Genomic DNA, 15,847 nt, shown 5'->3' on the forward strand with positions numbered 1-15,847 from the left:
ACCTACAAGAATCAACCAAAGAAGAAAACAGTACTTGAACAACAATTAAAATTAAATTAAATTAAAAAAAAAAGAATCAACCAATGAAGATAGAAGTAGAACAACAAATCATCTATGTCTGTCTGTCTCTCTCTCAAATCAATTAAAAAACAAAAAATACAAAAAACAAAACCCTAGCTGGGTAGAGCTCAGTTGGTTAGGGCACTGTCCCAATAGGCTATGGTTGTGGGTTTCATCCCTGGTCAGAGTACATACTTGATTGCATTACAGGGTACATACTCTTTATTGCATTACTTTTTTTTCATTCAATGAATACATAAATAACTGGAACAACTAATAAGTGTTTCTCTCCCCCACCTTTTCCTGTCTCTCTAAAATCAATTTTTAAAAATTCCTTTAACATGGAAAATGATAATCTGTTAAACCAACATACATAACTTTCCTAATCTTACAGACAAAACAAAGGAGTGACAGTTACATGACTGTTATACAGCAATTTAAAATGATAACATATAACACTGGATGACATGGAGAGACTGAACACACAGTATACTGTACATGAAAAATCAATTACCCGACAGACATGTAATAAAATCTTAAACTGTACTGTTCACAATCTCATACCTACGTTAGACCAAAAAAGCAGTTTTTACTCTGGATGGTGGCATGCTTTTTTAAAATTCTGATTCTCTGTATTTTCTAAAAGGTTTTTACAAATGTATCAATTAAAAACAGGAGGAAAATAACCTAAAATACTAAAATGTTTGTAATGCTTATAAATTATTAAATTCTTATCAACATACTGTTTTTAAGAGAACATTTACCTTTACCTATAGTCAATACATTAGAAAAAATGATTGACCATTGACAATCTTATGAAAGATATTACCATTTCTCTCCCAGAAAATCTATAAAGAACATTTTGTATGAAATGGCATGGGTTCATTAAAACACTAAAACATATTTATGGACTTCAGTGGTCATAAGCCCCCAAGTTAAAAATCTTCTTTGTACAATAACTATGCTTTATTAGTAGCCATTTATCCACAATCTTAATCTACGCAATATTTTCTGATGCCCAAGAAAGAAACTGGGAAATATGGGTGGGAATAAGGACAGAAGAATAGGAAAAATTTTTTGCTACAAAGCACTGGGATCCAACTGGGTATGTTATTGTCACTTGTCTCATATCAATCAGCATGACAGAGTATAAGGTCTACTTTTCGGTACTTTTTAAAAATGGTTTTAGATATTATTTGATAAGAGTTTTTTTTAAAGATTTTATTTATTTATCTTTAGAGGGGAAGGGAAGGAGAGAGGGAGAGAAATATCAATGTATGGTTGCCTCTGGTGTGTTCCCTGCCCGAAACTGGCCTGCAACCCATGCATGTGCCCTGACTGGGAATTGAACCGCGATCACCTGCTTCGCAGGCCCAATGTCAATCCACTGAGCTACACCAGCCAGGGCTTTGGTACTTTTTACTGCCAACTAAAAACCTGCTCATAACATCAGCATGTGAGTAGAATCATAAATGTTAACAGTATTTCTAGTTCAGGTTCTTCACACTTTAGTTTATGTACCCTTCAATATTAATTTCATTTCCTAAAATACATTTTAACAACTTTAATTAAGCCCTGGCTGGTGTGGCTCAGTGGACTGAGCACCAGACTGTGAAGCAAAGGGTTGCCAGTTCAATTCCCAGTCAGGGCACATGCCTTGGTTGCAGGCCAGGTCCCTAGTTGGGGGAACATAAGAGGCAACCACACAATGATGTTTCTCTCTCTCTCCCTCCCTTACCCTCTCTCTAAAAATAAATAAATAAATATTTAAAAATATATAGGTATTTTTTTTATTTCTAGAGGGAGGAGAAGAGAGAGAAACATCAATGTGCAGTTGCCTCTTATGTACCCTAAACTGGGACCTGGCCAGCAAACCAGCCATATGCCCTGACTGGGAACTGAACCAGTGACTTTTAGGTTCAAAGGCCAGCACTCAATCCATTGAGCCATGCCAGACACAGATAAGCTATTAATGTGAATTTTAAATTCATTAATAATTAGTATTATGAAATAGCCAATCATCTATTTAACCCATAATGAAACAAACAGCAACCACTGCTAAATTTAGTCAAATGAAATTCGTGTTGAGACTAAGAAGAGATGTCAATAATGACTGCAAAAAGTTTTAAATAACTAAAATCAATCTTTTCTAAAATGAATTTACCAATTTTATTGATAAAAATATGGAAAGGGGATGTTATTGCACAGAAAATGCTTTTTGAAATTAAACTATTCTGATAAGCTATTACCAGCTAGCCTGTGTGTCACAGGACATTCATTTATGTTATCACTGCATTTAACATGTTCATTAATGATTGCACACAATGCTTCAAATATTCTTTAACTATAAACACTTTAGAAGAACTAATAATTTTAAACAGGACAGGCACACAAAAGAAAAGAACATTTAGCCCTAGCTGGTGTAGCTCAGTGGATTGAGCACGGGCCTGCGAACCAAAGGATCGCGGTTTGATTCCCAGTCAGGGCACAGGCCTGGGTTGCAGGCCAGTTCCTGGCAGGGGATGCACGAGAAGCAACCATACAGTGACATTTCTCTCCCTGTCTCCTTCCCTTCCCCTCTTAAGATAAATAAATCTTAAAAAAAAAAAAGAAGAAGAAGGGAAAGAAAAGAACATTTAGCCATGACCAACTAAAATCATGTTGAGGAACAGAAATTTGCAAATCACTGAAACAAACTTTGATTATATTAATGATTATATTCCCTAAAGTTTTATTCTCTATATTCTCAATATATGTATTACTTTTAAATGGATACATAAATGTTTTGGAAAAAGAACAAATTAGCAAGTGGCTCCCAGAAGTATCAAACTGTACTCTACCACCACAGAGATTTTTTTAAAAAGATTAAGTTTGTTATAGGTTCCTAGCTATATCATAATAATTCTTTAATCTCTCAAAATTTCAAAATACTTAAGGATACATACCTCTGTGTCCAGGAATTGATATAAGCAAATATTCTGAGAGTATGTTCCTTTCTGAGCTGCAGTCCATCACCACCTTCTATATCTGATACTAAAATAAAGCAAAAAAAAATTTTAATTATGAAAAAATAACACTAAACCAATATTAAAGTCAACCAACACTTCACCAAAACATTTTCACAAATGAAAATATTTCAGGTGATTTTTTTTTGCTTTCACCCCCCAAAATAAATCTTGGTTTATTTAATGAATGATTCACTTGGGCTTAAGAAGAAATTTTTTAATACATATAATTCTGAGCAGAAATAAAGAAGATACTTCGCAGTTATTCTGGTATTGTCTATCAACTTCAAACCTACCCTTCTGTTCTGCTTTGTAATGCTGGGACTGGGACACTGCAAACTACATTTTTCATTTCCAGCTGGTTCCTGTTAAGATCACCTTCCAGTGCAGCACATAGCACCAGAAAAAGACTGGAAGGTAGGAGGAGACCAAGGACTTGTTAGCTTGCTGGATCTCAAAGCAACACCAAAGAACCTCTATCTCATGGTACCTGTCTTAGAGGTACTAAGATTATTAGCCAGGCTGCATCCCTTCATTGAAGTCCTAGTTTCCTTCACGCGGGCCCACCTATAAATGATCAGAATCTGACAACCCTCTTTCCTTTGTTTCCCTACACTTAAGGGACAATGGATGTTCCCTGCAATTATCATGATTGCCATCATCATTTTCTGGGTGTCCTCCAATGTCCTCTTTGCTCTTTCAGTATCTGTGTAATTACTTCTTTTTATTAAATTCCCTCTTCAGTTCCCTGATTGAACCCTGACTGATATACTGGCATTTTATATATAATATACTACTACTACTACTACTACTACTACTACTACTACTAAGAAATCTAAAGTTAAATCCAAAAGGGAGAGAGCTCTGGCTAGTGTGGCTCAATGGATTGAGCACCAGCCTGAGAACCAAAGGGTCACAGGTTCAATTCCCAGTCAAGGCACACGCCTGGGTTACAGGCCAGGTCCCCAGTAAGGGATGCTTGAGAGGCAACCACACATTGATGTTTCTCTCCCTTTCTCCCTCTCTTCCCCTCTGTCTAAAAATAAATAAATAAAATATTTCTTTTAATCCCAAAGAGAAACTGTGTAAAGAAATAAAGCTGGGCCCTGGCTGGTATGGCTCAATGGATTGAGCACCAGCCTGCAAACCTAAGGGTCACCAGTTTAATTCCCAGTCAGGACACACATATGGGTTGTGGGCCAAGTCCCCAGTCAGGGGCATGTGAGAGGCTACCACACATTGATGTTTCTCTCCCTCTTTCTTCCTCCCTTCCACTCTGTCTAAAATAAATAAATAAAATCTTATAAAAAATCTTTAAGAAAAAAAGAAATAAAATTGGCAGTTAGCCAATGGTCCAAATAATTCAATGTAAAATGTTTCATTGAATAAAATCAGGGATCAGGACTTCCGCCAAGATGGAGGAGTAGATGGAAACACTGTGCCTTCCCCCACAACCAAGTTTGAATACAACAAAGGTTTAGTAAACAAAGATGCGACCAAAGAACAGAAAACTGAACTATACGGAAGTCCGACAACAACAAACCATTCAACCTGGACCGGTAAGAGGGGCAGAGCCAGCAGCGGAGCAAGGGCGTGGGCGGGGTGCGGGGTGGGTGGGTGGGGGGGAAGATCCCCTGACACAGGCAACCCAGGTGACCCAGGCGACCCAGGCGTGACCCAGTCCTGCAGGCAGCGGGAGTAGCATCTTGGACCCAGTGAGGGTGCTAGGCAGGCTGAGTGCAGTCACACATTCACAAATAGATAAACCAGCAGAGGTGTGAGCAGTGAGATGGACCCCCACAGGCCCCACCAGCGGACTGCACAGGCCCCAAAGGCAAACCCAGTGAGGGTGCAGGGCAGGCTGCCTGTGGTCACACATTTGAGCGCAGATAAGCCAGCAAAGGAGTGAGCAGTGAGACAGACTGCTCAGGCCCCAGCAGCGGGAAGAGGCAGAGGGGACCGCCACTGATTTCCTTTGACTCCGCCCCCACATACAGCGTCACAACACAGCAACTGAGTTGCCCCACCCTGCTGAAAACCTAGGGCTCCGCTCCTAATACATAACAGGCACAAACAGTCCAAAATATGGCTCAAGAAGAACTCAAAGCCCCAGATCCGATAACTCTAAGCGACCAAGAAATAGCCAACCTCTCAGATGCACAGTTCAAACCACTGGTGATCAGGATGCTCAGAGAACTGGTGGACTATAGTCACAAATTAGAGGAACATATGAAGGCTAAACTAATTGAAATGAAGGGAAATGCACAGGAAACCAATACTGATGGGAAGGAAATTGGGACTCAAATCAATGGAGTGGACCAGAAGGAAGAACGAAACATCCAACCAGAAAAGAATAAAGAAACAAGAATTCAAAAAAATGAGGAAAGGCTTAGGAACCTCCAGGACATCTTTGAATGTTCCAACATCCGAATTATATGGGAACCAGAAGGGGAAAAGAAACAGCCACGAGTGGAAAACATATTTAAACAAATAATAAAGGAGAACTTCTCCAGTCTGGCAAAGGAAATAGACTTCCAGGAAATCCAGGAAGCTCAGAGAGTGCCAAAGAAGTTGGACCCAAGAAGGAACACACCAAGGCACATCATAATGACATTACCCAAGATTAAAATGAAGGAGAGAATCCTAGAAGCAGCAGGAGATAGGGGGACAGTCACCTACAAAGGAGTACCCATCAGACTGTCAGCGGATTTCTCAAAAGAGACCTTACAGGCAAGAAGGGGCTGGAAAGAGGTATTTCAAGTCATGAAATCCAAAGACCTACAGCCAAGATTGCTTTATCCAGGAAAGCTTTCATTTAGAATGGAAGGACAGATAAAGTGCTTCTCAGATAAGATCAAATTCAAGGAGTTCTTCATCACCAAGCCCTTATTATATGAAATGTTAAAGGGACATATCTAAAAAAAGAAGATGAAAAATATGAACAGTGAAAGGACAGCAAACTCACAGTTATCAACAACCACACCTAAAACAAAAGCAAACTAAGAGGACAGCTAGATCAGGAGTGGAACCATAGAAATGAAGAACACATGGAGGGTTAGCAACAGGGGAGTGGGAGGAGGAGAAGTGGGGAGAAGGTACAGAAAATAGCATAGACAGTAGGTAAAAAATAGATAGGGGGGAGGGCAAGAATAGTAGGGGAAATACAGAATCTAATGAACTTGAGACATGTGGTCATAAACTAAAGGGGGGCAATGGTGGGGGAGGGGTGTGCAGGGTGGAGGAGAAGGAAGGGGGGAATAGAACAACAACTGTAATGGTATAATCAATAAAATGTATTTTAAAAAATCAGCGATCAGCAAAATGTTCTATAAAGGGCCAGACAGGGAATAATTTAGGCTCTGCAGGCCATAGAGTCACTTTCACAACTAGGCAGCTCTGCCACTGTATCTTGAAAGGCCATCATTGACAATATGTGAACAAATGAGCATGGTCATGTTACAAAAAGACCAGCTGACCAGGTTTGGCACACTGGTCCATAATTTGCCAACTCCATGTTAGATGAAGTCCAACAAGATAACATAACCTATGAATTTTCAATCTTCACTAAGTCATCATACATACATTCGTTTAGTATTTGTTGAGCACTATATATGCTATAGACAATGGTGAATGAAATAGCAGCAGTCCCCATCTCATAAAATTTATTAGTCTAGTGAAGAAAAGGAAGAAAAAGGTGTAAATAAATAATACTCATACATATTTTGATAAATGCCTAAAAGAAACCAAGTAGAATACAGTTGTGTATCCAATAAGTATAACCCACCTTAGAATGGGAAGTCAGGAGGAGACTCTCTGAACAGGTAATTTTTAAGCAAAGACTGGGATGTTAAGAATTTAGACATTAAAAACAGAAAAAGAGAAATTAAAGCATTCTAGGTAAAGAAGTTCATGTTTAAAGACAATCCCCAGAATCATGGGAAGAAAGATCCAAGGATAATCACTGTGCACCAATCCCAAGTACACTAGTAGTTGAGACAGCAACCAAGAGAATAAAAGGGCTCTAGGTAAAATGGTTTGCTGGGGGCCCTGGGGGCGCGGGGGGGGGGGGGGGNCGCGGGGGCCCTGGGGGGGGGGGGGGGGGGGGGAGGAAACAGGTCCTAAAAATGTAAGTTTACATTTGATTTAAAAGAAAATGTTTTACTCTTTTATTTTTTTTTATGTTTTACTCTTTTAAAGGGATTATGATAAATGTTGACAGAAGCTCAATACACATGCATGCAAACTTGGCACTACTAAACACAGGAATGAAAGAAACCATGTAAGTCAAAAAGTGTAACTACAGGCCCTGGGTGGTATAGCTCAGTGGATTGAACATGGGCTGTGAAGCAAAGGGTTGCTGGTTCAATTCCCAGTCAGGGCACATGTCTGGGTTGCAGGCCAGGTCCCCAGTAGGGGACACACAAGAGGCAACCACACATTGATATTTTTCTCCCTTTCTTTCTCCTCCCCTTGCCTTCTGTCTAAAAACAAATAAATAAATATTTTTTAAGTGTAACTACAGTATACCATCTGGTTAGCAGTGTAGAATATTTACATAGTCCCAATAACAAATACACAATACTAACTCAAAAACAACTGGAAAAGCATGACAAGTAAAAAAGCTAATCCTCTTCCTTCCATAAAAGTCAGTCAATAGACCAACAGACCCTTCAATAAGAGGTAGTGAACAGCTGAAATAACAATAGGATTAATCATTTAGACCAGTGATTTTCAACTTTTTCATCTCACGGAACACATAAACTAATCACTAAAATTCTGCAGCACACACAAAAATGTATTTTTTTGCCTGACAAAAATATAGATATAATTTTGATTCATCCACACCAGATGGCTAAATTGTGTTGGGTGTTGTCATTTTTTTATTTGACAACCTAAGAAAAAAAGAGGTCAGTGTCCCTAACCATATAGTCACATATTGCATGTTTTAAAAATTCTTGCAACATACCGGTGTGCCTCATGTAGAACAATATTTACATAGTCCCAATAACATAAATACACAATACTATAATTCAAAAACAATTAGAAAAGCATGACAAGAATTTAAAAATCCTTTTTTAAACAAAGGAAGGTAAAAGCTGGGGTGAGAGGGATCAGATACAATAAAAAGTGATTACCTCTAGACCAGAAAAAGAGGCTACAGGAAGAGATTACTGTTTTTTAGGTTTTGCAAAACGGTTCAACTTTTTAAGCAAGATACATATATTATTTTTTATCTTTTTTAAAAAATATTTTTAAAGATTTTATTTATTTATCTTTAGAGGGGAAGGGAAGGAGAGAAGGAGAGAAATATTAACGTATGGTTGCCTCTTGTGAGTCCCCTGCTGGGAACTGGCCTGCAACCCAGGGATGTGCCCTGACTGGGAATCGAACCGCAATCATGTAGTTTGCAGGCCTGTGCTCAATCTGCTGAGCTACACCAACCAGCCAGGGCAAGATACATATATTATTAAATAAAATTTAAAGCAAAACAAAAAAAGGGAAAGGGCCAATTTTTAAAAAGTTTTTTCTTATAAACAGTCACAGCACGCCTATTTCAAATCCAGCATAAAAGAAAAGTTTAAATATCAATAATTTGTATTCCTTATTTCTTAGTAACTTGCAAAAAATGTACTTGTAAGTCCAAATTGTAATTGCATGAAGGGGACTTTTTTCTATAAAATAAGAAAAGATTATTTTTAGTAGAGTGCTAGAGGAAGAACCCAAACTGAAATTAAGTAAAATGAAAAGTATTATCCAGTCTACGGCCATACCACCCCGAACGCGCCCGATCTCGTCTGATCTCGGAAGCTAAGCAGGGTGGGGCATGGTTAGTACTTGGATGGGAGAAAAGTATTATCCATTAAAATATAAATATTGTCCATTAATATATAAATAGGTAATGAGGTTAATAAAAACCTCTGTCAAAATGTTGAATATATTTAAATTCAGAATGATTAGTGAAAAAGCTGCAAAAGGATAGACTGTATATCATTTGTTAACTTTTTAACACAAAAATAAAAACCATGTGTTGTTATGAATTCATATACAATTATATTACAAATACATACACCATAAAGAAACACATCAAATTAAGAGAATGGTTAATTACATCCAGGGGAAAGGATAAAGAGATAGGAGAGAAGTAGTACTTGTTAGCTGAATCAGGCAAATTTTTCTGTTCCTTTTTCTTCCTTTTATTGAATTTATTGGGTTGACACTGGTTAATAAAATTATATAGGTGTCAGGTGTACAACTTCATAGTACATTATCTGAGTATTGTTTTATGTGCCCATTTCTTTTTTTAAAAAGCCAATATAAAATGTTAACATTTATTAAATCTAGCAGACATATGTGTATCTTCTAGGGATTTCTGCTATAGGTCTGACCTATTTCATAATTAATTTTTTCCCGTTAAGCATGCCAGATTCAACATACCAGTTTTATCTTTACTCCCTCCAAAAATTCCACAAAAACAAGAGAAAATGAAACAAACACAGAGAGGCCAAAACAAATTGTGGCAGAAAATGATAAAAAGAATGACAAAATCATAGCAAGTTAAAAACGTCAAGCTGATAGTAGGGAACAGAAGCAGGCTAATTTTGTCCTGTGAAATGTAGGGAAGGCTCAGGAACGTTCCTCTGAAACAGTGTACCTCTGAAAGTTCCTCTGAAACACTAAGTACCTCTGAAAGCAAGAATATAGGTAGGATTAAAAATATTAGTCTTATAAAGAAGTTGATACCTGCTCTATTCCTTCTCCCCTCTTGTATGCATTGTCTCCCCTAACCAAAAGATGTTTCCTCTCTGGAGCCGCTGAAGCAGAAAGATCTGATTTTCAGAAAACTAGGCAACTGAAAATATGTAAATGTCTCTAAACAGGCATTTCCCACTATGTCATGTATTCGTTCTTGATGAGCTTCATGTGATGCAAAATCTTGCACTAATGAATAATGAGGCTAACCATAAAAGAAATCTTAGAAGCAGATTACTTCCAAACCTATGAAACTTTATAACCAGAGCACTGACAAAATCAGTAACTAGTCTGATTTTAAAATAAAGAATCTGCCCTGGCTGGTGTAGCTCAGTGGATTGAGCACAGGCCTGCGAACCAGAGGATCGCAGTTCAATTTCCAGTCTGGGCACATGCCTGGGCTGCAGGCCAGTTCCTGGCGGGGGACTCACAAGAGGCAACCATACACTGATGTTTCTCTCCCTCTCTCCTTCCTTTCCCCTCTTAAGATAAATAAATAAAATCTTTTAAAAAATAAAATAAAATAAAGAATCCTAGCATTTAAATCTTTAATAGCATTTGCACTTAACTAGTGTCAATCAAATGTGTGCAACATTAAACCATGAAGTCCATGCTTCATCTTGATATAAAGGTGACTGAGAGCACTCAAAGCTAATAAAAATTATTTCCCCAAAACTTGAAGATCAAACATAACCATTCTCATAACCATTCTCTTCTTCAATTTAATGACTTTGCACCTACTTCACCTTCTACATAGAGTTTACAAAGTAGAAAATACAAGGGTCCTTAAACACAATAACCACAAAAGGTATTTCTGAGGATTGGCAACTCTGTCACAGTTTCTTCATATGCTGATAGAGGCTTCTCTTAATCACAAGAAAGCTTTGTGTGATCACTAAAACATTCATTGATGGGGGAAATCCTTTATGAACTGATAAGATGTTCTATTACACTAATATCACCCCTCTACTTATTGTGTATGAGCTTAATTTTTGTTTTTTAAAAAAAGCACACTTTGTTCTAGATTGAACTACATACTTATAAGAATTATGGCACTCTGCCCTGGCTGGTGTAGCTCAGTGGATTGAGCGCGGGCCTGCGAACCAGAGGATCGCGGTTTGATTCCCAGTCAGGGCACATACCTGGGTTGCAGGCCGGTTCCCTGCAGGCCAACTCCCCCGAACTGGCAGCCTAAGTCAGTTGACTGACTTAGGTCCCCCCCATATGCTCTTTGCCTAATCCCTTCACCTTCTTTCAACCAGTTACAATGCCCCCTTACAACTGTCAGTCTGTTCCTTTCTTCTGTGCCTCTGATTCTATTTTGTTCATTAGATTCCACTTATAAGTAAGAGCACATGATGTTTGTCTTTCAGACGAGATAAGGTTCATTCAGGGTGGTATGGCTATAGACTAGTGCTTGTCTTTCACTGCCTAGCTTATTTCACTTAGCATACAATCTCCAGTTCCACCCATGCTGTTGCAAAAGGTAAGAATTCCTTTTTTTACTGCTGCATGGTATTCCATCATATAAATGTACCCCAGCTTTTTAATCTGATCTACTGATGGGCACTTAGACTCTTCCTAAATATTGGCCATTGTAAATAGTGCTGCTACAAGCACAGGGAGTATATATTCTTTTGAATTGGGGCTTCAGGATTCACTGGCTTTATTCCCAAAAGTGGAATCACTGGGTTCAATAGTCAGTTCCACTTTCAATTTTGTGAGTAAACTCCTTACTATTTTCCAGAGTGGCTACACCAGTCTGCATTCTCTAGCCAGGGGAAGGCATAAGGCAAAAGTGTTTGCCAAAAAATGGATAAAAAAATAACAGCATCTGAGGCCCTAAAAGTCAAAGACACTTCTGCCCATCAGGAAGAAGATCCTAACAAAAAACCTAGCAACTGTGACCAAGTAAGATATAGTGGAGAATAAAGCAGCTAGCAAAAACAAGCTCTTGGTCTGTATGATTTCAACAAGAGACCATAAGTACACAATGCAAGTTTTCCTTCCTCAGTCTAAAAACACTGGGAACAGAGTGGCTGAAATGATCATACCTTTCTATAATACAAAATACAAATAGCATATATTTGTGGAAAAGCGCATGTATGATCAGACACCTATCCTGACCCGAGGTCAACTTGGCAGCCTAAGTGTTCTCCAACAGAAGCTTTCCAAACCATTCCAATGTAGCTATCTCATAACCAGAAAGGTGAGAGAAGGAGACCTTAACAGAGTTAGACAACTAGAGAGCTCTATAGACAGCAAACATCATACTCAATGATGAAATACTGAAAGCTTCTCCTAAGATCAGGACCAAGACAAAGTAGTCATTTTCACAAGTTCTATCCAATATATCACTGGACATTCTAGCCAGAACAACTAGAAGAAGAGGCAAAAAGAAATTGGAAAGGAAGAAGTAAATTACCTCAGTTCACAGATGACATGACCTTATATTGTAAAAAACTCTAAAGAGTCCACCAAAAAAAGAGAAAAAACCCTATTAGAACACATGAATTCAGTAAAGAAGCAGTAAATCAACACACAAAAATCCATTGCAGTTCTATATACCAACAATGAACAATCTGAAAAGGAAGTAAAGAATACAATTCTAGCCCTGGTTGGTGTAGCTCAGTGGATTGAACACAGGCCAATGAACCAAAGGATCACGGTTCAACCATACATTGATATTTCTCTCCCTCTCTCCTTCCCTTCTCTTCTAAAGATAAATAAATAAAATGTTAAAAGAATACAATTCCATTTATAAGAACATCAAAATGGAATAAAAAACTTGAGCACAAACTTAAGTGAAACACTTTTACACTAAAGGCCCTGACCAGGTAGCTCAGATGGTTAGAACATTTTCCCAATATACCAAGGTTGCAGGTTCAATCTCTGGTTAGGGCACTTAAAAGAAGCAACCAATGAATGCATAAATAAATTAAACAAAAAAAAAATCAATGCCTTGATGTCTGTCTACCCCCCGCCCCATCTCTCTCTTTAAAAAAAATCAGTGAAAAGAGACTTACACACTGAAAACTACAAACATGTTGCTGGAAAAAAAAATTAGATGCAAATAAATATTCATATTCACAAACTGAAAAACTTAATAATGTGAAATTCAAGTCTGCCCAAAGTGAACTACAGAGTCAATAAAATACCTATCAAAATTCCAACAATGCTTTTTGCATAAGAAAAGTCCATCCTTAAACCCTTACATAATTTCAAGGGACCACAAATGACCAAAACAATTTGGAAAAAGAAGAGAGTTGAAGGGCTGATACTTTGTGATTTCCAAACTAAGTACACAAATCAAAAACACAATCAGGTATCACTTAACACCAATCAGGATGGCTACTATTAAAAAAAATAAACATATCCCTGACTAGTGTGGCTCTTGGTTGAGCGTCAGCCACAAAGCAAAAAGCTGCCAGTCTGATGCCAGTCAGAGTACCTGCCTGGGCTGCAGGTTTGTTGGGGTGAGTACAAGAGGCAACCAATCGATGTTTCTCTCTCACGTCAATGTTCCTCTCCTTCTCTTTCTCCCTCCCTTCTCTAAAAATAAATATTAAAAAAATAACAAACAAACATAAAATAACAAGTGTAGGCGAGGATGTCGAGAATGCTTGCATGCTTTTGGTGGGAAAGTAAAATGGTACAACTGCTATGTAAAAACTACAGCAGTTCCTCAAAAAATTAGAAATAGAATTACTATATAATCCAGCAAACTTACTTATAGGCACATATATTAAAAAGTATCATTCTAAAGCAGGATCTCAAAAAGTTATTTGTGTACCTATGTTTGTAACAGCACTATAATAGGCAAGAGGCAGAAGCAACCCAAGTGTCCACTGACAAATAAAACATGGTATATACAAACAATGGAATATTACTCAGGCTTAAAAAGTAAGGAAATCTGCCCTGGCTGGTGTGGCTCAGTAGACTGAGTGCTGGCCTGCACACCAACAAGTCACTGATTTGATTCCCACTCAGGGTACATCCTGGGCTGTGGGCCAGGTCACCAGTTGGGGACATGCAAGAAGCAACCTGAGAAATATTTTTCTCTCACACTGATGCTTCTCTCCCTCTCTTTCTCCCTCCCTTCCCCTCTCTCTAAAAATAAATAAATTAAAAAAAAACCCACAACAAAGATACAATCAAGAATAGCTAGACTGAAAAACTTCTACAGGTTAAATGATCTATGGAATCAGTAGTTTCTTCAACAAATAAATAGCAAGGGGGGGGGGAGGAGATGGGGATCTACAGATGAAATTAATTTTAAGAAAAAAAAAACAAAAAACAGAAAAACCACCAAGCTATCCTGACTGAGCAATGACTCTAGAAAAGACACCTTTAAAAATAAAAATAAGGAGGACTTCCGCCAAGATGGAGGCATAGGTGGAAACACTGTGCCTGCTCTCACAACCAAGTTTAAAGTCAACAAAGTTTCAGTAACAAAAACACAGCCAAAACACAGAAAACTGAACTAAACGGGTCCGACAACAACAAACCATTCACCCAGACTGGTAAGAGGGGCAGAGCCAGTAGCCGAGCAGGATCAGGCAGGAAAGATCTCTGCACCCAGGTGCACAGGCAGCCATGGGCGGATCCCAGGTGTAGGGTAGCAACAGGCGGACCCAGTAAGGGCACAAGGCAGCAGGATGACTGCGGTCACACATTCACGTGCAGATAAACCAGCCAAGGAGCAGGCAGTGAGACAGACTGCTCAGGCCCCAGCAGCGGGAAGCAGCAGAGGGGACTGCCATTGCCCCTCTTGAACCCCACCCCCACATACAGTATCACAACCCAGCGACTGAGTTGCCCCTCCCTGGTGAACATCTAAGGCTCCGCTCCTCATACATAACAGGTGCAGACAGACCAAAACATGGTTCAAGGAGAACTCAAAGCCCCGGAGCCAATAATTCTAAGCGACCAAGAAATAGCCAACCTATCAGATGCACAGTTGAAAACACTGGTGATCAGGATGCTCACAGAACTGGTCGATTTTAGTCACAAATTAGAGGAATAAATGAAAGCTACACTAAGTGAAATGAAGGGAAATGCACAGGAAACCAATAGCGATGGAAAGGAAACTGGGACTCAAATCAAGGGAGTGGACCAGAAGAAAGAAAGAAATGACCAAACAGAAAAATATGAAGAACCAAGAATTTTAAAAAATGAGGAGAGGCTTGGGAACCTCCATGACATCTTTAAATGTTCCAACATCTGAATTATAGGGGAAAAGGAACAGCCACGAGTGGAAAACATATTTGAACAAATAATAAAGGAGAACTTCTCCAGTCTGGCAAAGGAAATAGATTTCCAGGAAATCCAGGAAGCTCAGAGAGTCCCAAAGAACTTGGACCCAAGAAAGAACACACCAAGGCACATCATAATGACATTAGCCAAGATTAAAATGAAGGAGAGAATTCTGGAAGCAGCAAAAGATAAGGAGACAGTAACCTACAAAGGAGTTCCCATCAGACTGTTGGCTGATTTCTCAAAAGAGACCTTACAGGCAAGAAGGGGCTGGAAAGAAGTATTCCAAGTCATGAAAGGCAGGGACCTCCATCCAAGATTGCTCTATCCAGGCAAAGCTTTCATTTAGAATGGAAGGGAGATAAAGTACTTCTCAGATAAGGTCAAGTTCAAGGAGTTCATCATCACCAAGCCCATATTTTATGAAATGTTAAAGGGACTTATCTAAGAAAAAGAAGATGAAAAATATGAATAGTGAAAGGACAGCAAACTCACAGTTATTAACAACCACACCTAAAACAAAAGCAAACCAAGAAAACAGCTAGATCAGGAGCGGAACCATACAAATGAAGATCACATGGAGGGTTAGCAACAGAGGATAAGGGGGGAGAAGGTACAGAAAATAAGTAGCATAGATGGTAGGTAGAAAATAGACAGGGGGGTGGGCAAGAATAGTAGGGGAAATATAGAATCTAAAGAACTTGAGACACATGGTCATAAACTAAAGGGGGGAATGGTGGGGGAGGGGTGTGCAGGGTGGAGGGGAATGAAGGGGG

General features: G+C 38.8%; 1 protein-coding gene across 2 annotated transcripts in view; it reads right to left on the bottom strand.

Moving 5' to 3' along the window:
• The window catches only part of USP34 (ubiquitin specific peptidase 34), a 241,337-nt gene that overhangs the window by 198,609 nt on the left and 26,881 nt on the right, over nt 1–15,847 (bottom strand). For both annotated transcript variants that reach the window (XM_037048000.1, XM_037048001.1), the window contains exon 2: nt 3,006–3,093. In XM_037048000.1, the coding sequence (XP_036903895.1) occupies nt 3,006–3,093 (88 nt within the window). The remainder of the gene's footprint in view (nt 1–3,005; nt 3,094–15,847) is intronic.

Source organism: Sturnira hondurensis, unplaced genomic scaffold, assembly GCF_014824575.4.
Source record: "Sturnira hondurensis isolate 20B ecotype Veracruz unplaced genomic scaffold, ASM1482457v3 Scaffold0006413, whole genome shotgun sequence".
NCBI lineage: Eukaryota > Metazoa > Chordata > Mammalia > Chiroptera > Phyllostomidae > Sturnira > Sturnira hondurensis.